The sequence below is a fragment of the Pleurodeles waltl genome, chromosome 1_1 (genome assembly GCF_031143425.1).
Source record: "Pleurodeles waltl isolate 20211129_DDA chromosome 1_1, aPleWal1.hap1.20221129, whole genome shotgun sequence".
NCBI lineage: Eukaryota > Metazoa > Chordata > Amphibia > Caudata > Salamandridae > Pleurodeles > Pleurodeles waltl.
In genome coordinates this window covers 435,752,372-435,775,853 of record NC_090436.1, presented here as the reverse complement: position 1 = coordinate 435,775,853, position 23,482 = coordinate 435,752,372, and the positions used below count along the sequence as shown (strand labels likewise).

Sequence of the window (23,482 nt, the reverse complement as noted above, 5' to 3'; positions counted from 1 at the left end):
GTGGGTATCGCAGTTAGAGATCAATTCCCTCAGAACGGATCTTGTTGGTCATTCAACAGAGGTTCGTGCAAAAGGCTGCAGTGTAAATTTAGGCATGATTGCTCCAATTGTGGGAAAAAACACCTTTTGGTTCAGTGCTTTGGAGGCATGCAGTGGGGCTGGCAGGCAAATGGTGGTAGGGGAGGAGGCAGGGGTAGGGGTCAATTTCAGCAGGTGGTGGGAAAAGGCCCCTACTCCTATTAAGTTGGAGATTTTGTTCTACTGGCTGAAGTTTTATCCCAAGATTGAGGAGGCGAAGTTGTTATACTGGGTTTTTTTAGAAGGTTTCAGGTTATGTTATCAAGGACCACGAGTACGTAGATGGGTGAGAAATCTAAAGTCTGCATTCGAGAAACCGAAGTTGTCAGGGGGAAATTACTGAATGAATTGAAGGCTGGGAAAATAGTGGGTCCTTTTGATGTCTGGCCTTTTTCTAATTTAACAATTTCGCCTTTGGGCGTGCTTGAGAATAAACAGCACAGCGAGTTTCATTTGATTCATCATCTACTATGGCCAATGGATAAGTCTGTCAATGATTTTAATTCACTGGAGGATTCTATTGTTCATTACTCATCAGTGGATGAGGCGATTAGATTAGTCAGAAGGTGCTGGAGAAATGCTTTGATGGCAAAGTTAGACATTCAGTCTGTGTTTCGTTTGTTGCCAGTTCACCCAGAGGATTTTTCATTGTTAGGGATGCAATTTGATAATAAGATTTTTGTGGATAGAATGTTGCCAATGGGTTGTTCAGTGTCTTGTTCTTCATTCAAAACTTTTAGTTGTTTTTTACAATGGTTTTTTTCAACAGAAGACTGGTTTCAGAAACATTACTCATTATTGTTATGATTTCTTCCTGGTAGGTGATGCAGATTCGAATTTATGCAACACAGGTTTGGTAGATTTTCAGGATTGCATAAATTTGATTAGTGTGCCATTGGCTCAGGATAAGACTGAAGGTCCTGCCACTATTATTACATTTCTTGGCATTGAACTGGATTCGCAAAAGTTGGACGTTCGTTTGCCGGTGGAGAAGGTACAAAAATGGATTGCTTTATTGGAAGAGGCAATTTCTAAGGATAAGTTGAAGCTGTGTCAGGTGCAGGCTTTATTAGGTCATTTGAATTTTGCTTGCCGGGTGGTAAGAGTTGGGATAGCTTTTTGCAGAAGTTTGGGTTTAGCAGTCAAGGGTGCAAATTTACCACACCACAGAGTTCGGCTTAGGCAGATTTGAGGATGTGGATTTGTTTCCTGAAGGGTTCCAATGGTGTGAGCAAATTGTTGATGATGAATTGTTTTGGCAGGTGCAGATTTTTTCAGATGCTGCTGCTGCACACGGTTTTGGAGTTTTTTGGGATGGGCATTGGGTGGCTGAACCGTGGCACGATGCTTGGAGGGCTGTGCGCCATAGCATTGCCTTTTGGGGATTCTTTCTGTTAGTTGTGGCTTTGGTTTTGTGGAGGAAATTTTTGATGAATCGGAGAGTAGTTTTCAATGTTGATAATCAGACTGGGGTGAATTTGGTTAATTCTCAAAAAGCGCGGGATGAGAAAGCTTTGAAGTTGTAGCAGATATTCTTGCCTTATTGCTTGAAATTTAATATTCAGTTTAAGGGTTGTTACGTTCCTGGGGTAAACAATGACAATGCTGATGCGCTATCTCGTTCGCAATGGCAGAGATTCCTCAGACTAGCGCCGGGAGCGGATTTCATGAAGATGCCAGTGCCAGCGGAGCTTTGGGGTCTAGGGATGTGAGATTATTACAGTTGATCAGTCAATCTATTGCTCCCTCTACATTGAGGTCTTATGATAAGGCTTAGGCTGAGTTTATTGATTTTGGGGCAGCGAATAGGGCGAAGGGTCCCCACATCTTTTGGTATTGAAGGGAGGATGCCATTTGTTTTATAATGGCTCAAATTAAAAAGGGTCTCACAGCAGTAACTATCTTGGGTAAGTTATCAGGTGTGTCATTTTTTGGTAAGTATTTTTGGGGTTATGATCCTATGGAAGGGGAAATTTGTAGGAGGCTGGTGGCAGGTTGGGAAAGGGAGGGGGGTGCATTGGGATCGTAGATGCCCTATGTCTAGGGCTCTGCTAGCAGACATTTTGGGGGTGCTGAATCAAGTTTGTTTTTCAGAATGGGAAATAGCTTTATTATCTTTATGTATGTCATGGCTTTATCATGGGGCGTTTCGAGTTTCAGAGTTACTAGGCACCAGGGGTTTTAGTGGGTTACATCGGTCTCAGGTACGTTTGGTTAAAGGGGGAATGAGGTTATGTTTACTTTCATCTAAAACGGATAGAATTTATAAAGGTAGAGAAGTATTTTTTAAACCTTCAGTTATGCCAGTTTGTCCAATGCATTGTTGGTTGGTGTTTTCATCATAATTCCTACCTACTGAAAGTGAATATATATTTCAGCACGAGGATGGGTCTTTTCTAAATTTGTCACAGCTGCTGGCAGTACTGAGAACTGCTCTTGGTAAGTTGGGTTTATCACAGAATGTTTATGGTACGCATTCTTTTCATATTGGAGCAGCCACTGGTGTCAGAAGGGACGGTAAGAGTGATCAATGTATAATGGATGTGGGGCGATGGAAGTCCCAGTGTTTCAGGAGATATATTAGGTTTGGGCCTAATGATGTATGATCATTTGTTTTCTCTGATTCTTATTTCCTTGGGGTAATTTTGTTTTTCTTTTAAGGTTGTGTGGTTGGTCCGCAAGCAGAATGTGCCTCGTTGTGGATCATCGGTCATTTATTCATTCATTCATTGGGCTGCTAAACAAACAGAGTTGAGACCTTTTGGGAGACAGTTGGGTTTCAACGGTTCACAGGTGAAAGTTTTTTTGGTTGGGAAAAAGTGGTATGAGGTGGGGAGAGCTTTTGGCTATTCTTTCTGCAAGATGAGCAAGTGGGTTTTGTCCTGATTTGTGAGTTTTGCACTTAGGCGAGAATGATTTGGTGGATTTGTCAGGGACAGGTCTTATCAAAGCCATGAAGTTGGATCTGATTAGGTTGATTTCTAGTTGGTCTGGCATTCATGTTTTATGGACTTAATTGATGCCAAGGAAATTTAGGAGGGGTGCCAGGAGTTTTGATGGAATCGTGAAACAAAGAAAAAAGGTAAATAGGGAAATGAAGGGGTTCTGTAGACAGCGAGAATCTCAGTATTGCAGCATTCAGAAATTGTGCATAACAATGCATCCTTATACCGGCAGTACGGAGTGCATCTTTCCTTTTTGGGGAATGAGTTATACATTTTAGAGTTGAGGATCAGAATTGCTGAACTGTTAGGTGAGAATTTGTGGGTTTGTTGAAGTTGAGTTGTAATATTTGTTGGGGCAGGAAAACACATTCAGGTTTCCCTGGTTGGCAGAGATGAGAGACATTTCAGTGGTTGGGAGGGAGTATGGAAACACCATGATGGGAGGGCAAGGATATTGAGAAGGTCCAAAGGGATGGAGGGATGGAGGGGCAAAGGGAACAACATGAAGGGGACACTAGGGCACAGGGGTACTGGTTTTGGGGCAAGGAGATATGGGAAAGGACCATGGATTTTTAGTAGAGGGTGGGTTTAGGTGGATTTGTTATGAATTAGTTTTTTTAGGCTTTATGCCAAGGTGTATTTATAGTTACCAGACCTGTTCTATTAAAGCAGCCTTTTACCCCTTATTCAGTTTCTAGTGTGCCTTATTGATCCGTTTTCACCCGAGTTACCAATAAGATATATCCGAGAATACAGCCAGTTCCGTGATACATCTTACACCTAACCTCATACATTTAGCAGTGTGTAACGTATGATTCATACTTAATAGGGCTGCCATAGTTACTATCCCTGTTTTCAGAAGGTACCACTATATTTTTGTGTTTACTGAAATTTCTTTACGAACCAGTCAATCATTTTAAATATTCTACTGCATATAGCTGCATAATATTTGAGCAACTTTTAGCCCGGAATATGGTCAGCTTCTTTAGGAGGTTTGGCCATGCTGGGTAAGGGTATAAATATGGGGCAATCTTTTATGCGTAGTTGTTAGCGTTTATACAAGTGGGCAAACACTCTGATTTATTCATTGGAGGTGAGTTGTACTGCTTAAAAGGCTTCTTAAATTAATTTCCAATTTGATTTATACTTGCTGACTTTCTGCTCAATTTGTATTGCAGCTTCCTTCAGGATTTGCTTCTTCAAGTTTGCATTGTGGTTTTTCATAATTAATTTTCATCTGAATAATAAGATTCCTGTCAGTGTCGACACAGCTGTATGCCCCGATTTTGCTCTTTCTTTTATCTACAGACAACACAGACCACCTTTTTTCTGTAAGAAATGGTCGCAATGAATAATACCCCAGAATGGACTTTTCAAACATTAATCTTTGGTCTTACTTCTTTGTGAGATGTTTTGACTTGATTTACAAGTTTAATATTTGTATGGAATTATATGATTTGTACCTTGAATTGTACACAATGACTACAAGGATTTGTTTCTGATCTAAAGCTTGGTACGCACTGTACATTGGGATGAACTCCTTTATTTTTTATCATTAAATGTTTTGTTTTAATTTCGTTTCTTCTGTCACTACGTGGGCAGATCATTCAAGGTAAAACCACTATAGATAAATGATTTCCTTGTTGACCTTTAAACCTTTTTCATAGTTCATACCCCAACTCGCAAGGGATTACTGGGTTGCCCTTCCTCTTTTCTATGTAAACAGGAAAGATAGGCACATCTACCCCCTTGGCTCCATGTCTCCCCACTCTTAACCTGCATTGTCCTTCTCCAACCAAGCTGCCCTGTCTAAGCTGTGAAATGCCACCTAACACTTCTGCCCCCATCAACTTTATGATTACCACGTGACCAGTATCCGAAGGCCACACACACTGGCCCTGCCCATCACTCCAGGACAAATCTCTCTCTCACTTACCAGCACACATCATTCACAAACCCTACCGAGCACTACCACCACTGACCCCGACCTCTGCTGACTGCTTCCTTCATGTGCTGGCCCCTCCCCCACCTTTTACCACTGACCCTAGCACTCATCCCTCCCAAGCGACTGACTCCAGATGTTGGCCAACTTTGCTTGGTGCTAATATATACAGTACCTCACAATACGCTGACTTAATTATCATTTCTCCTGCCACCCTTTATCAACCTTAAGTTACCTACACTTGTATCGATTGGTAAGTATGCTCTGCAGCGCTAGTCCTAGGCATAGAGTTTCGAGAGAGAATATTCTAGTGTAAATTATATAAAATGACTTCAAACAAAAAATGCAGACACATTTGCAGTCCTACGTTTTCATTACAGTGTTATGTTATATGAACGAGATTTTACGTTTTATTATGAGTAAAGAAAATACATTTAACATAAGAGCTTTGATAATACATTTCAGTCAGAGCAACGCCACTGTTAAGTGTTTGAATTCGACAACTGAACTACTACCTAAGGGTTATTATTTAAAGCACCTGTTTTTCTTGGAAGCAAACGTTCTGCTTGCCTTGAAATGAAGTCTTTGCCCTGTAAAAGATGACAATAAAATGTACAATTACCAAACATAAAAAAGGTAAAATGTGTGGTGAAGTTCATTAGTGGTACAAATTCATATGTTGCTACTGTATAGTTCTATTCTAGCTCTATTTTATAAGGCTGTGAAAACAGAATTCAGCTAAAACGAAAATAAGATAACATATGCTAACTCTACTGCATCCAGTGTTTACTATATCTGTCGGGCAAGCAGTGGCGTAGCATGGGGGGTGCAGGGGGGGCCGGCCGCACCGGGCGCAACATCTTGGAAGAGACTCGAGTGCTAAAATCCACGGGTTAGGGGGCGCAAATTACTTGCCTTGTCCCGGGTTAGGGGGCGCAAATTACTTGCCTTGCCCCGGGTGCTGACAAGCCACGCTACGCCACTGCGGGCAAGAATCCATATTCTGCACAGATTTATATTAATTGCAGTAGATTACACATGTTGTGGTGGTCCCTCATTCTTGGTATGTATTAACAACAAACACAGTTTTGGACAGACTGTGTGTAGGGACATACAGAATTAGCGCTGAAAAGCCATGAATAACTCAGTTTTCCACTATGGGGTGTGCAAGTGGCAAAAGAAGAGAGCAAAGCTTGAGTTGTTTACAATCTCACGTGAAACCCCAAGGTGGAATTCTTTCCCTTATTGGGAGGTAACTATCTACAATTTAATGTATAGCTCCTGCACGAGCACCCTCTGCAAGTTGATTACATGGTTCATGTATGTAGGCAAAGGAAAGTCCTGGGACAGCTTCTCACAAATTGTCCTTCCCTAGTCTTCCTTGTGTGCCAGAATTCAATTATTACAGCACACAAAACCAGGTGTCCTGCACCAAACACCCAGTCCTTCTGGCCATTTTCCATTTCTTTTAATACATCTGAAAACAGAAAATAATACTAGGTGTTCTGCAAGCCTCCCCATCTTCGTCAGTAATACCCTCCCCTCCAGGGCCAGCTTTAGCACTGGTGACGCCCTGTGTGACAGTCTTTTTTGTCCCCCCCCCCACCCCAGGACCACTTCCTCAGATTCACTCACTACCATCCAGCAAATGTGCCCTCATCTCTCCATCTCTCCATATCTCCTGTTTCACAAACAGTCATGTGTTTTAAAGCGCTCGTAAAGGTTGGCTTTACTAATCCACTCAGCTATCCACATAAAATATAGTTCTGTTCTTTGCAGCAGGAATATTAACCATCTATGCTTCTTTATGGTGAGTCAAAGCTGCCACTCGACAAAACTCTCATCTCTCTCCCTGGCAGGAACATTAATCACAAGAGGTATCTTGGCATTTTGTTTCCTGAAGACTGGACGCACCAGGAACTTTTCAGCAGGTGCTTTTAAATCGCATGTTTAGTAAGTTATTGCTAAACACAGCGCCCCCCCTGAGATCAGCGCCCCCCCAAACCAGGCCAGCACCAAGTGCGGCCGCACCGCTCGCTCCGCCCTAAAGCTGGCCCTGCCTCCCTCCCCACCTTTTAAAAAAAACATAAAACACCTGCCAGCCTGGCACCTTCCCCTATCTCCTCTGGTTTCTCCCTCCTCCAGAGCCAAAGTCTGTAGCCTTCGCTCTCAGTGAGAGAGCATAAAACAGGCCTTGTGTTTACAGAGGGTCTGTGAGTCTCAGCTAGGGTGACCACCTGGCAGGAAGGCAGCTAGGGTGACCACCTGGCAGGAAGGCAAATTTTGGACAGTGACAGTAAAAATTTAGGAAAAGAGTCAAAATTCAGGACAAAAGTTCAGGACAATAGGTCATTTTTACAGACATATTTGAGGACATTGCGCAATTATAAAATAAATAGATGACAGAAGTCCAAGACAAGACAGGTTTATGTTCTTTAGTTTGTATTAAACCTTGGAGTGTTGAGCAAACATTCACAAACAGCTGGACAGATTTAAAGACAAAAAACTAGTAAACATATGCACTCCAAGCAGAATATGACAGTCGACATAAGAGGTAGGTTTCACAATTCTACCCCAGTACCATGAATGATCATGCCAGAAGATCTTAGTTGCTGAACACAGACTTAGAGTTCACAGAAGGTAGCAGTAGTAGAAAGTGAAAAAAAAGGAAATGATGGTGAGAAAGGAACTAGGGCAATATACAGAGAAGGAGAGACAGATGGAAGGAACAATGAGAGTAGGAAAGCAGATACAGAGAGATGCTGAGGATGACAGAGAGAAGGTTAAAAACAGAAGAAAAAGGTAGAGGGGGCATATAAAAGACGAGGTAGAGGGAACCGAGACGAATGGCTAGGTAGAGGACAGTAGGGAAGAGATAGAGAAAAGGGAACTGAGAGAGAAGTGCTTGAATAGGGAGTGAAATGATGTGAGGTTTCACTTTGTACTTTGGAACTTCAATTCCAATGCACCATATCCTTGAAAATCTGGTGCTGCTGTGCTCTTTCCCATTCATGCAGCGCAGCAACTTCACTTACTGCTCTGTGTTGCATGAAATGTTAGTAAGTATGCCCCTCAATAATACGACTCAAGTGTCCATACTTAAATTTTATCTTGGAACTAGCTGCCTTTTGGATAGTTTTGCACTTGTGACACAACATATGGATACATACAGGCATAAAATCAGTGCTTGTTTAAAAAAGGCAATGTTTCAAAGAATGAGGGAGAAATCCATCCAAGGCTCCAGCCCGGAGCCTTTGTCCAGCAGGTTACATTGTGGCACTATAAGATGCTGGGATTAGAACATTTGGTCATGTTATGTATGCTCTTCGTTCTCCATAAACGGGAAATTTTAAAATAAAAACTTCAAGAAAACCCTGATTATAATAAAATTGAATCCCTCTATTCATAGACTATGACATCCCACCAGTCATCCACAATCGAGAGTGTGAAAAATGAGGGAAATGATGCATTATACCACACACATATTATGCAGACAAAATGACTTGTATACATTTGTAAGTCAATGCAAAGGAAACGTTACTTGAGACCTGAGCCACTGGAATTATGCATTTCTGAGACTGCTGCAATTTTTGTATTATTATAGATTTGCTGCATTTGCCACATAATCCATCATCTGCTGCATATTCTGTAGATTTAACTCAAATGGTTCAAATGTAACTAAAAACGCAGCAGCACATGTTTCGCTGCAGTGGAAGACACTTTACAGAGCAGGACTGGCCACCTTTCTGTTACCTACTGCTATATTTGGGTATTACATTGGTACTAAAAGGGCGCAACCAATGTCCAGAGTGTGTTAACAAGTTTAAAAATGACAAAATAATTAAGTAATACTGTCTCAAAATGTGCCACATTACACCGCATAATTTGCCTTTTCTTGACACATAATTTACTCAACTCTGCTGCATAATTTGGCTCTCCTCTGACGTATAATTCCAGTGTCCCTGCTTAAGAAAAAAGGACCACAAAGTGTATGAGTCACATGTCACTTATACTGATGGGCATTATATGTTAAGAGTACTTAGTCTGGAGAATTACATACTCAGGATTTAAAACATAACAGTGATTGGAGATATTTTGACTAATACGTAAATATTATTATCAAAAGGAATCCTATTTAGCAATCTTAGACTAATGAAAGATTAAAATAAAACAGCAAAGGATGTAAACCCAGCCCTTGCATTTTCCATGATGCTGTTTGATTTCGGTTCATAGCTCACTGTGGATTGTACCTTACAAACTGCAATTATCAAAGGTGTCCCAGTGACAAAAACAATAACCCACTTTGCTGTCTACATAAAAGAAAACAATTCTTTTAACTTCATGTCACAGATTGTGCTATGCCTGAGGCACACTACACCTCTGTGCTACTTTATGGTGAGTCAAAACTCAGACAAAACTCAGATCTCTCAGACACATACACTAATCACCAAAGTTAAAACCGACGTTTTTATTATGACCTATAAAATACTGTCACTCAATCTGATGCCTGTGCTTTAATCGTGTAAGTAGTTTCAAAATGCAACTACACCTCTCCACCTCCCCAGACTTTGGGCCTAGTGTGGTGGCATCAGCTCCTGAATAAAAGCAGAATGCCATGTCCTAAACTGGGGCAGGAGGAGGCCCAACAAATGCTGTAACTCAGGCCCATTATCACTCTGTGTGCAATAATGGGCCAAACAGAATGAAAATGGGCTGATAGAAGCCTATGCCAGGCCGGGGAGGGGCTGCTGCAGGCCCTTGAGCTCACAGCAGGAGTCCGAGCCCGGGGGGCCCTGTAGTGAATGTTAGAGAACTCTGGGTCTTTTTACAGGGTGACAGCCCAGCTCCCTCCCATTACGGACGGACGGTCGGTGAAATTTACGGGCGGGTGTTCACCCTAGTCTCAGCGCCCACAGTGCTGAGAAGTCTCCCTCAGCCGAGGCTGCGCATTGGCCTGTGAGACGCAGAGGAGGTTGGTCTTGGCCAGGGTATACCAATGTGGCGGATATTGTAACCTATGGGCAATCATTCCACCATCTCCGACAGGTCTCCAAAGACCAGGGCAAGAGTGCTATATCATCATCCACCATAGCACCGCGCACTGTGCAAAACGTATGTTTTATGTTTTTTTCACAACTTTTATATCCGAACAGTGAATAGCAGGGGTTTCAATTGCGTTTTATTGAAATAGAAGCCAGACATACAGCAAAACATTATGAAAAATTACGTTGCATCCTATAAAGCCAAACATACGCGATGCACAGAACAATTAAAGAATGTACCAGCTAGAAAAAGTCAGAAAATCGTGGAAACATACAGAAAAACTGAAAATCAGAGAATGAGTGATGTAATATGTGAGGCCAAAAACAGTGTGTTGTAAAGGCCTTTGCTTCGTGCATTCATTGCAATAGAACCTGCTTGAGGTTCTACGTGTTTGTTTAAAGTGGGAGCGTTCCGAGTTGGTCAGCTGTTCCTGGCCAGCAAGGCAGCGACCACTCAAGACTGTAGCTCAAATAAACATTTCCCTGTACACACAACAGAAAGGTGTAACAGCATCTTCCTTTACCACACAGTACATGCAGGGGTGCAAGTTGTAGGTACCTCACTGAACTTTAATTGGTGAATTTCAGTGTTTTTTTTTGTTTTTAAACATTAATTTTAATCTAATTTACTACCTATCACCTTAACTTTTGTGTTTTTTTCATTGAATTGCTGTTTTTTTAAAGTAAGGGGAGATCATAATATAACATAAATAACTGAAGTGTTTCTATAACTTTTGTTTTTTCAGTGAATTTTTAAAGTTGTTTGAACATATTTCAAACATATTTCAGGGCTCACCCACGTACATATATTCAGCTGTTCAAAACCTCAATTAATATATTTTTAATATATTTTTTACTGGAAGCTAAACATCGGCAGAATTTCACTGTTATTTAGTGAGTTGGAAAGGATAAAGAGCTGAGTGAGTGTTGATGATCACTAGTGATATTTTTTCTGAAATGTATTCAAGGTCAGTTTGAGTAGTGTGGTGATGTGTTTCATAGCCTGGCTGATGAAGGGTGATACCCCAAAACCAGTCCCAGGATGCTTGTTTTTGGTCCAGGGACGACCTGGCTCAGCTGTTTAGGCAGAACTGTTGCCATGGGGAGAAGGGTCAAGACTGATTTGCATATGGCGGGGTCCAAACTGGAATGATGTGGCGAACAAAACAACTATGGATTGAGGCCCAGATCTGTGACTGAGGTGAATGTTTGACATTGTTCAGAATTCCGTCCGTCATCTGTTCTTTTTGCATTTGACAGAACTGCCGTGTCTAATCATGACTACTGGAGGGCTTTAAGCACCTCTGTACAGGATTCTCTTTGAAGTTAGTCTAAGTGCACATTCCTGAATTCTTAGTAGCTTTGAAACTGAACTTCTAAGGAGTTCTGTGCAAGAGATTCTTTAATTCTCTATATATTATCTTCACACTTTTGTCAAGTGCCATTGAAAGTACAAGGGGAACAGATACACTTGGGACAATTCACAAAGCCATTTATTTACATGTATGCGTTGTGGTCTATGCGAGATCAATAAATTAGAGAGCTGATTAAGGTCCATAAAGAGATTAACAAATGATGGAGCTGACTGAAGTCTATACCGGGACCTATAAGTGAGGGTGCTGTCTCATCTAGATGGGTCCGTGAGCGAGGAAGGTAACTGAGAACTTAACTGGGATCGATGAGTGAGGGATTGGTGATATCTACACAGAAATCACTGAATAAGGTGGCTGGCTAAAGTCTATGCATGGATCAAGGTCATGGAGCTGTCTGGGGGATCAGGGATCAGTGAGGAAGGGATGTGGTTGAGGTCAGTGCAGAAATCAGTGAGGTGTATAAAGGAGTCAGTGAAGCAGCTGGCTGGTGTCATATAGGAATCATTGAGGCATTTGTCTGAGGTCTATACAGCAATCAGCGAGGTCTATGTAGGGATCATTGAGGGAGCTGGTTGGGATCTATGCGGTGATCAATAAGTCAAGGAGTTTGCTGCATACAGCAATTAATGAGTGAAGAAGTTATCAGAATACAGATGGTAGCACACAAAGGAGTTGACTGAAATGTATACAGAAAGTGATGTAATTGGATGGGACGTAAACAGAAAATGAAAACATGGGTTGGGGTATAAAAAGATGGGAGAGAGGTTGTTGATATGAATGAAAGTGAGAGATTGGGGATGGGTGAACACAGAAAGGGGGCTAGCTTGGATGTATTGACAAGTAATGAAGCTCATTTAGGTGTATACAGAATTTTAGGGAGCTGGCTAAGGCATATGTAAAAACTGAGGGACTTTGCTGAGCTGTATGTAAAATGTGAACGATTGGCTGGTATGTCTACATAAAAGAAGGTGTTTGCAGTGGGTGAACAGTGAATGCGGGTACAGGCTGGGGTGTAGACTAAAAATGAGGGAGCTGGCATGGGTGCATTGAGAAAGAGAGAGATGGCTGGGGTGTATCCACAAAAAGAGGAAGCTGGCGAAGTGAATAAAGAAGTTCAGAGAGATGACTGGGAAGTATACAAAAAGTGAGGGAGCTCACTGAGATGGATAGAGAAGGGGTGGGAGCTGAATGTAAAGTGAGGAAGTTGGCCGGGGTATACACAGAAAATGAGAGAGCTGGCTGCTTGTAGATGGAAGATGACAGAAGACAGAAAAGTGAAAACGCTGAAACTGACTGGGTGTATGCAGAAAGTGAAGGAACTGGTTATGGTTTATGCAGATGTTTGAGCTGGCTGGGTTGTATTCTGAAAGAGATAGAGGACTGGCTGAGCATTTATACAGAAGGTGGGGCAGCAGGCCATGATGTCTGCAGGGATTTACAGAGTGAGAGCTGGTGGAGTTGTACTTGAGATCACTGGGCTCACTTTGGAGCCATCCCCACTCGCCCTAAATGCAGTCTTTCCTTTTCCTTGTATACACTGTACATTTATTCACAAGAGATAGAGAATTAAGTAAATGTAAAGTGTTCTTTTTTTGCAAAGATGTAATTAACAGAATACAGTATCTTTTGAGAATCAGCTTATTTTTAAAAAAGCCTTAAACTATTTAATATATTGAAATGCAAATTTATCAGGAATGTGACTTCATTTGACACCCACATGTATTCCAGTAGAAATCGTCAGTGTATTTGACACCAGACAAGCAAATGGACGCAAGTTGCTGTATGTCCCAATGTATAATCTGTTACAATTGTATTTTAAAGACCAATCAGATTGTCTATGTATTACAAAGGCGTTCTTGTATATGGGCAGTGTAGGGGCTCCCATGCCAGCACTTTCAAAATGCGCATTGTCTGCCATACAGACAGTGCCCATTCCGAGGGTGCAGGTGTGCAATGGCATTGGCTTCCGAGGCCGATGCTGCTTCACTGTTTCTGCCGGGCTGACCAGCGGAAACGTCGTAATACGATGTTTCCGCTGGTCAACCCGGTGGAAACATCATAATATGATGGGGGGTGACACCACTGGCATAATGGCAGCCTCAACCCCCGGCTCTGGCGGTCCAACGGTCGGACTGCCAAAGCCATAATGAGGCTCAAGATCACAATTGATCAAGCTGTCACCATAATTCATTCCATAAAACCGTTTGTGTTCAAAATAAAACATGTATGTGTTCTTCTGTAGTACTACTTTATGGACTCATATGTGCAATTCACAAAGTTAAGGGTGTAACTGTAGGCCTAGGCTGATCTCACCTTTCACATGCAGAGTTCTCCTCAGAGTGCATAGAACTAAGCTAATTTAAATAAACTTTTCAAATGTAAGTGTAGGATTGCCAATGGGAAGTGGGTAGAAAATTGACAATATGTATTGAAAATTGGATGCAAATACAAAAAAGCACAAAGCTTATGGAGCACGACTGATTGGGAAATTAAAGCTAACATTTTAATTTATAGATTCACATATTGTTCTTGCATCTCACTAATTCATAATTTATTCAATTACAGTTTTGTCATACTAGAACAAGATTTAGAACAATGCCCTTCTTGTGTAAAAGCTGTTTTCTTAATCTCTATTTGTAAATAATTATTCGCGCCAATCAAACAGCCCAGCTTTCTCTGTGCCCCAATACAGCCCAGTCATCAAGGAATGATAGGAGACTGGTAAGAGCCCCAGACCTTCTGGGAATTCTTGTTAATTGGTAAAAAGTGTTTGTACTGCTACCCGGGCCTATTTACAGTAGGCTCCCTGTGTTTCAGCCAGCATGGTGATTGCAAACTGCAGGTTTTTTTTACCCATGACTGTTTGAAATTTCCCTCCTAGTTTGTGACAAAAGACTGCATAAAGCCACCCCACCACTCCAATTTGAAAAGAAAAACACTACATACACCTCAGTGGCTAACCAGAGTGTTTATAAGAGAATGATTAATCTGCTCTGTGATTCAAACAGTTTTCAGAAAGTGTCTGCACCACTTGTTTTTGCCTTGAAAATGCCAAATATCCGAGTGTGCTGCAAGTTGTATTTCAGTAAGTTTTCAATCTGTCCCTTAACTGGAAAGTAGACTGATAGCTTGGAAGTGTGAATTCTGTCTTCTGTATCCAAGGAGATTCTGAATAGAGGAGCACCTCCCTCCTCCATTCCACAGGGGCTTGGGCATAAGTTAACTTAGCCCTTATAAAAGTTTCTATTGGTTGTTGCATATGTTGTTGTAATTGGTTGCTGGGGTTAGTATTTCTATTTGCTTAAGGAGTAGGGCTTCTATTGTGATTGGTACTAGGGCTAGAGTTCCTATTGGTCCGTGGTTTTAGGTTTTCTATTGTGATTGGTACTAGGGCTAGGGTTCCTATAGAACTGAGATTTTAGGGTTACTTTTGTGATTGGTAGTCAGGATTAGGGGTGTGATTGGTTAATAGGGCTAGGTTTCCCATTGGTTCTAGGGTTAAAAATCTGATTGGTTAGGGTTAAAGACTAGGGCCCTCATTACAACCCTGGCGGCCGGTGTTAAAGCGGCGGTAATACCGCAAACAGTCCGGTGGGAAAAAAAATGGAATCATGACCATGGCGGAAACCACCAACATAGACAGCCACTTTAACACTCCGACCGCCACCGGCGGTAGAAACAAACACCGCAGCAGTAACCGCCAACAGACAGGCGGAAGACAATGTACTGCCCACCCTATGACAACAGGCCTATCCGCCACCTTTTCCGGGGCAGAACTAACGCGAACAAAAACAAGGCGGAAACAGTACACAGAAGGGAAAACACTCACTTCTCCACACCCCATGAGGAACCAGGACGCCATGGAGCCCGAATTGCAGATACTGCTGATGCTGGTCTTCCTTCTCTTCTATCAGGAGCACTAAAGACAGCGGCTACAACCACGGTGCTTACTGCACCTACAACACAAGGGAGGGGGAAGGGAAAAGAGACACACACACACGCAACACCCCCACCCCCACCCTCACCCACAACACCATACACACAAATACATGCAGCAACATTACACATACACCCCCCACCCCCTGGAAAAATGCAAGGACAAAAGGAAATGATTTGAACAAATGTAATCATGTGAAATCTCATTATCAAAGTTAAAAATACAGTAAATACAATTATGTACACCAACTACACAAGTCCGGATAGTGCACCAATCATTGTCCGTGGACCACTGGGCCCCAAATGCATGGGCGAAGCCCACACTAGATACCTGACTGGAAATGGAGAGAACACTGGAGGGACATCAGATCGAAATGAAACAGGCACCTCAGGGGAAGGGGGGGCACCTCAGCCAGATGAACGCACAACACCACTGCTGCACGAGGGGGCTCCATACCCATTGCTGTATCCTGGGGAGTGCAAAGCCACAGTCTCTCAAGTCTCTCCAGTGGGTGGTTTGCCCACTGCTTTATCCTGGGGAGTGTAAAGCCACAGTCTCTCAAGTCTCTCCAGTGGGTGGTTTGCCCACTGCTTTACCCTGGGGAGTGCAAAGCCACAGTCTCTCAAGTGGATAACAGTCTCCAATGGTTCTGGAGGGGGCCTGGTGCCCAAAGTGCTTCATCCTGCCAAGGACTGAGGTAGTGGATGTCATTCTCCACTGGTTCTGGAGGGGGCCTTGTGCCCACAGTGCTTCATCCTGCCAAAGACTGAGGTAGTGGATATCATTCTCCACTGGTTCTGGAGTGGGCCTGGTGCCCAGAGTGCTCCATGTGCAGTGTGGCCGGTACAATTCACTCACCTGGGTGTGCGTGGCACGACATTGGCGAGGTACAGGTAGCATGATACGCCATGGAGGCAGCGACATACCCCACACTGGTGTGGCTTCGCATTCCACCTGCAGGTGCCAACAGTGATGACAGTAATGCTTCATGGAAGCTGCCCAGGGTCCTGGAACTCACAACCAGCCTCGGACCACTGACCACTGGGGATGGTAGGCATGTTAGCAGTGGTGCCACTGTCCGAGGACGTCGCGGGGTTGCTGGTGGTGCTTGCGGCGGTGCTGGCGGCGGGGTCTGTGGCGGCGGGGCTGAGGGCGGGGCATGTGTCAGCACCTGCTGAAGGAGAAAGCAGGATGTCTCCTGCAGCATCGGACGTCTGCCCACCGGGGAAGAGGCTGGGGACTGTCGCAGCGGCTGTAGACGTGCCGGGGGCGGTGCAGGTGGCGGTGCAGGTGGCGGTGTTCGCTGCTGTACAGGTTAGCGTGGACGTGGACAGAAGGTGTGACACTGGTCCCTGAGTCTGTGCCACCATGCCCTCTCCTGACCTGCCCTTCTGTTTTTGGCCCTTCCCAACCTTTGATGGTGGCGCAGTTGTCTTGCCACTATCCCCTTTCGTTTTCCCTGACCTCTTGGTGGCTGGTAATTTCGGCTTCTCCCCCTGGGATGTGGGCACCTTTTTCACCTTGGCATGTGGCGGAATGTCCTTGCCCGCACTACGTGGCACACTGGCAGCCCTGGGTGGAGGAGGTTGGAGGGGGGAGGCTGGACACAGGGACAATGGCTGCCATCAGTGCTGAGGCCGAAGCCTGAAATGCTCTCTGTTGGCCTGCCTGGCCAGAATGAATGCCCTCCAGGTATGCATTTGTTTGTTGCAAATGCCTCTCAACACCCTGGATTGCATTCAGAATGGTAGACTGCCCAACACTGAGGGATCTCAGGAGGTCAATAGCCTCCTCACTGAGGGCAGCAGGGCTGACTGGGGCAGGGTCTGAGGTGCCTGGGGCGAAGGAGATGCCCACCCTCCTGGGTGAGCGGGCACATGACAGACGCTGAGGGGCTGCTGGGAGGGCGGTGCTGGTAGGGGGGGTGGCGGCTGTACCTGTTGATGCGGTGGGCACAGAGGGGCCCGCCACCGCAAGGGAGCTCCCATCAGAGGAGTCACCGCTGGTCTCTGCTCCTGTCCCCGTCGTGGAGCTCCCCTTGCCCTCCATCCCACTGGTGGCTTCAGACTCCGTTGCTTCACCCTCCAGGGCCAAGTGTGATGCAGCTCCCTCCTGCTCTGGTGCCAATGCTCCTCCGCCTGATGATGCTATTGCACACAAGAACAGGGAGACCACAAAAAGGGGGGGAGACAGAAGAAAGACATGTTCAGTGCATGCAGCACCACTACCGTTGGCGGCCACAACATACAGTGAGCAGCCCTCTGCACTACGCCATGCACTTATAGTTCCTAGATTTTTCACAAGCCCATGGGGTACGAGGCCTAAGCCCAATTGCTGAACAACTGTAAGTCACAGGAGCCTGACTAGGTGTAGATGGCTCATACCACTAGTAGGGTTGGGCTGCCACATAGCCTGGCTCACAAGGGACCTTGCCTACCAGGATCGCCCTGGCCTAGGGGAACCCACTGCCCACTTCCCCCGCCCAGACACCTCGTAATGCCCGCAGAGTCAGCTGAATGAGAGTGTACTCACCCCCTTGTGGCTGTGTGATGCCCTCAAGTGCCCATCCAACTCCGGATAGGCCACCGCCAGGATCTGGAACATCAGGGGGGTCATGGTGTGACGGGCACCGCTCCCATGTTGGGAGGCCATCCCCAGCTGGGCCTCCGCCGTCTTCTTGCTCCAGCGGTGCAGGTCCTCCCATCTTTTATGGTAGTGGGTGCTCAGTCTGTGGTAGACCCCCAGGGTCCGGACGTCTGTGGCGATGTCATGCCAAATAGCCTTCTTCTGGTGGGCGCTGACCTAGAGGAATGGTATAGGGGGAAAGGACACTACTCACCCGGCCGCACCATCATACTCATTGCCCACCAGTTCCCACCCATGCCATGACGCTCATACACTCACCATCCGCACATGTAGGCCTCGCCCCCCCCCCATCTATCTCCCAGCCACACCACTCAAAGCAGGCATTGCCCATTCAGCATGCTCACAGTGTACTCACCTGTTTGTCCGGAGGACCGTACAGTTGCGTGTACTGGGGGAGGACCCCATCCACTCGTTTCTCCAACTCCTCAGAAGTGAAGGCAGGGGCCCTTTCCCCAGACACATGAGCCATTGTCGCTTCCAGACACAGGTCACAGCAGCACTTGCAGTGTAGGTCCTCTCCTGTTGAAGGTCAGGTATAAAGTGACTGAACAGACAGAAAATGGCGGTTACATCTGCGGCGGTGCGTACCGTCACCGCTGGCATACTTCGTCATTGGCTCCTCGGACCCATAGGGCCCAATGTTAATCAATGCTGAATTGCGCCGCGGTCTTCGACCGCCCACCGAGACGGTGTACAACACCAGCGCAGTTACCTCATATCCTCTTGTCCCACCTTACAGGTCAGGCAGACGCCATTTCAGGGGGCCACATGGCATTAATAATAATTGCGTCACACCTATCTAGGCCTGGAATACACACAGTTACAGGCACATTGCGGATTAATACATTTCTGCAAATGACATTTTGTGATACCTCAGTGTTGGCTGACTCTCTGCTCGCTGTTCTCCTCCAAAGGGCACGTCTGCTGGGGCAGGTGATGAGATGGCATCATCCTCCGGTGTACAGACCCCTGGTGGACCTGTCAACAATGGAAGAGAGACACATCATAGTCACATACAGACTTGATCGTGCAACAATCCAGGAACTGTGTGCCCAGTTGGAGCCAGACCTGATGTCAGCTATCCGCCATCCCACAGGGATATCCCCTCTAGTGCAGGTTCTGTCAGTACTCCATTTCCTGGCAAGTGGTTCCTTTCAAACAACAGTGGCCATTGCATCAGGGATGTCCCAGCCAATGTTCTCTAACATGTTGTCCAGAGTGTTGTCTGCCCTGCTGAAACACATGCGCAGCTACATCGTGTTCCCTCAGGTGGAGGATTTGCCCACAGTGAAAGGTGACTTCTATGCCCTGGGACATATCCCCAATATCATTGGTGCCATTGATGGGACACATGTGGCATTAGTACCCCCACGCAGCAGTGAACAGGTGTACAGAAACCGGAAGAGCTACCATTCAATGAATGTGCAGATGGTGTGTTTGGCAGACCAGTACATCTCCCATGTGAATGCCAAGTTTCCTGGCTCAGTGCATGACGCTTACATTTTGAGGAATAGCAGCATCCCTTATATGATGGGGCAACTCCAGAGGCACCATATGTGGCTAATAGGTGAGGCCAAGGACCCAATACAGTATGAATGGGTATCTGGGTATGGGGTTGTCCCTAAGGGTTAGTGTGTGTCTAACAGTTGTCCCTCGATATTTGCAGGTGACTCTGGTTACCACAACCTGTCATGGCTACTGACCCCAGTGAGGAATCCCAGGACAAGGTCAGAGGAATGCTACAATAAGGCACATGGGCGAACTAGGAGGGTGATCGAATGCACCTTCGGCCTCTTGATGGCCAGATTCCAGGGCCTCCATATGACAGGTGGTTCCCTATACTACTAACCAAAGAAGGTGTGCCAGATCATCGTGGCCTGCTGTATGCTGCACAACCTGGCTTTGGATGGCAGGTGCCTTTTCTGCAGGAGGATGGGCCAGATGGTGGTCTTGTGGCAGCTGTGGAGCCTGTGATGAGTTAAGAAGAGGAGGCAGAAGAAGAGGATATCAACAACCAAAACAAAATAATCATGCAATACTTCCAGTGAGACACAGGTAAGAAGATGTCACTGCCTCCCACATCTCATACAATTGTTGGAGCTAGCATAGGTCTGTCATTTTCACTCAGTGTATGGACCCCGACTTGTCACTTTGCCTTTCCATTTCACAGATGTGGGTCCCACTTTGTGCCCTCTGCTATATTTCCTCCTGGCCTACAGATGTGTTACATCGGTATGTGCACAAGTAAATTGGCATTGCTATATTCCATGGTTATTGCAATTACACATTTGTGAAAGCACAGACTGACTCTAGATTGTTTTGTGATTGAAGTGTGTTTATTTCTGTGCAAATAAGTGGAGGGGGTTGTAAAATGGGCTGGGGGGACGGTGGAGGAATGTCCATGGCAGAGTCAAGTCTATTTGTTTCACAGGTGCATTGTCCAAAGGGGCATATGAAGAGGAGCAATGGCAGTTTAAGGATGGACAGGGTGACAAAGTGGTACAGGAGGGTGACATTCAGGGGGGTCTCATTTCCTGCCGGGGGTCTTGGCAATGTTCTCTGTCTTGTTCCTGGATCTCAGGGACCGTTTGCGGGGTGGTTCTCCATCTGCAGGGGGTGGGGTGCTAGTGTCGTGTTCCTGTGGCGGTGCCTCCTTTCCACTAGCGGCGGCAGAGGTGGAGGGCTGTTCATCGTCCAGGCTAGTGTCAGGGGCCCCTTGTTGTGCCACTGTGTCCCTCCTGGTGTTGACAAGGTCTTGCAGCACCCCTGCAATGGTGACCAGGGTGTTGTTAATGGACTTCAAGTCCTCCCTGATCCCAAGGTACTGTTCCTCCTACCGCTGGGTCTCCTGAAACTTGGCCAGTACCGTTGCCATCGTCTCCTGGGAATGATGGTAAGCTCCCATGATGTTGGAGAGTGCCTCGTGGAGAGTGGGTTTCCTGGGCCTGTCCTCCCCCTGTCACACAGCAGTCCACCCAGCTTCCCTGTTGTCCTGTGCCTCTGTCCCCTGAACCGTGTGCCCACTGCCACTGCCCCCAGGTCCCTGATCGTCCTGTGTTAGTGGGGTTGCCTGGGTTCCCTGTAGTGGTGGACACACTGCTGATTGACGTGTCCTGGGGACAGAGGGATGGGCCTGCTGGGTGGGTGCTGTGCTGGTGTTTCCTGAGGGGGGAGGCTCTGTGGTGGCTTGTGACTGTGTCAGGGGAACCGACTGTCCCAAGGTCCCTGATGGGCCGGGCTGGTCATCTTGATCAAGTTGTGCAGAGCTGCTGTCATCACTGTGGGTCTCTTCTGTGGGGGGACTGGATATGTCTGGCACCCCCTGTCCAGTGACGTTGGGTAGGGGTCCTGTAGGGGTGTAAAGGCATGATTATTGCATCTGTGTGTGCCATTGTGTGCAATGGGCGAGTGACCCTCTACTCCAGTGCTTGCATTCTTGGCTTGGTCCTTGTATGATAGTTGGTTTGGCCTCTGTGTGGGTATCTGTACTGGACATGCTTTGGTAATGGGTGTCCATGCATTGGTGTTACTTGCAGGGCTTGTTTTTCTGATGTGTGGGTTGTGTTGGTGGGGTATCTGTGGGTTGTTGGGTTGATAGGTGTGAGGGTAAGTGTGGGTATGTGATGGCATGCAGGTAGGGTGGGGGATAAAGTAATAAAGATTTGCCTTACCAGAGTCCAGTCCTCTTGCTACTCCTGCAAGGCCCTCAGGATGCAGTATTGCCAAGACTTGCTCCTCCCATGTTGTTAGTTGTGGGGAAGGAGGTGGGGGTCCACCGCCAGTCCTCTGTTCTGCAATCTGGTGTCTGGAGACCATGGAACGCACCTTCCCCGTAGGTCGTTCCACCTCTTCCTGATGTCATCCCGTGTTCTTGGATGCTGTCCCACTGCGTTGACCCTGTTGACTGTTCTCCGCCATAGCTCCATCTTCCTTGCAATGGAGGTGCGCTGCACCTGTGATCCGAATAGCTGTGGCTCTACCCAGACAATTTCCTCCACCATGACCCTGAGCTCCTCCTACGAGAACCTGGGGTGTCGTTGAGGTGTCATGATGTGGTGTGGGTGATGTGTGAGATGATGTGTGTTGTGATGTGTGAGGGGATGTGTTGGTGTGTGTGTGGTTTGAGGTGCATGGATGTAGTGTAAGTGATGGTGTTGTGTGTCTGTGGATGCTGGTGTTGTTTAAGGTAGTGTCTCTCTCTGGCCTGCTTTCACATTTCTGGTAGTAAGGGTTTGTGGGTAATGTGGATGTGTGTTTTATATTGGATTGGGTATGTGGGTGTGGTGTGTGTATGTGTATCAGGTGTGTGTATTTCAAATTGTCCAATGTGGTGGTGTTTTGTATATGTGTGTGTATTTCGAGCGCGGCGGTGTGTACCGCCAATGGTTTACCAAGGTTTAAAGTCTGGCGCGTTGATTTGTGGGTCGTGATAGTGTGGGCGTATTCTTGTTGGCGTGACGGTGTCAGTTTTGTTATCGCCAGTTTCTCACTGACCTTTGGTGTGGCGGACTTGTGTGGGATCTGTATTGTGGCGGATTCCAAGCTGTGGGTCATAATACCTGTAGCGGACTTCCGCGGCCGCAGTGGTATGTTGGCGGTCTTCTGCACAGTGGTAAGTGGGATTTACCGCCAGGGTTGTAATGAGGGCCTAGGTTTCTATTGGCCAATAGGGCTATTTAAGCCTAGGGCCCATGGCGTCTCAGCCTGGGCATCAAGATTAGGAGCGGAGAGGACAAGGGCAGATGCCTGTTTGGGCCAGGTCAGGCCTAGGGCCAGAGATGCTGCCCATTTTCTCATTTACCAGAAAGAACGTTATTCCAACATCCAAACACAATATCAGCAAAGGCATTCAACTCCTGCACCACAAACAGACAGCATAAAGATTGTAATGTCTCATCAACCAACACAAAACCCCACATACCACACCTATACACATATCAACCACAACTACAACATTAAGACACCTTCATTCTCACACCAAACACAACTCTGTCCATTACTACTAACGCATCCAATCATCGCCCACAAAACCACATTATACGTTACTTTCAGCAATCCAGCCACACACTCCCTGTTCATACAAATCAATACTATCCTCTATTTGTTCCTGTCAGACCCCTGTTTTTCGTGACCAAACCTAAACTCAGACTTCCATCACACCATCTACAAACACCCTCCCCCTCCCTTCACCAACTACACACAACCATAGAATCCTTACGCTCCACCATACACATTACCTCTTCCAGTGATCTGATCTAAGACAAACACCCCTAACTCTCACCCATCACCTCTTAGACACCTTATACACTCTTCTCATAAACATATCATCACCCCCTGTAATATTCTAATACCACTCACCACCACTAACTCATGTGCAGAAAACCACTACATCAATATCTCCTCTCAATATTCCACCAAACCAAAACCACAACCATCAGCACATCAAAATAAGGCAATCTTTCATAATACTTTCCATCACACTGACTCCCACTCTCATGACTACACAAATAATACAAATC

At 45.8% G+C, this 23,482-nt stretch overlaps 1 protein-coding gene across 1 annotated transcript in view; it reads right to left on the bottom strand.

Annotated features, from left to right (window-relative positions):
* Positions 1-23,482, bottom strand: part of LOC138284946 (baculoviral IAP repeat-containing protein 1-like) — a 579,119-nt gene that overhangs the window by 415,505 nt on the left and 140,132 nt on the right. The window contains exon 5 of the mRNA XM_069224297.1: positions 5,504-5,555. Coding sequence (XP_069080398.1) covers positions 5,504-5,555 — 52 coding nt within the window. The remainder of the gene's footprint in view (positions 1-5,503; positions 5,556-23,482) is intronic.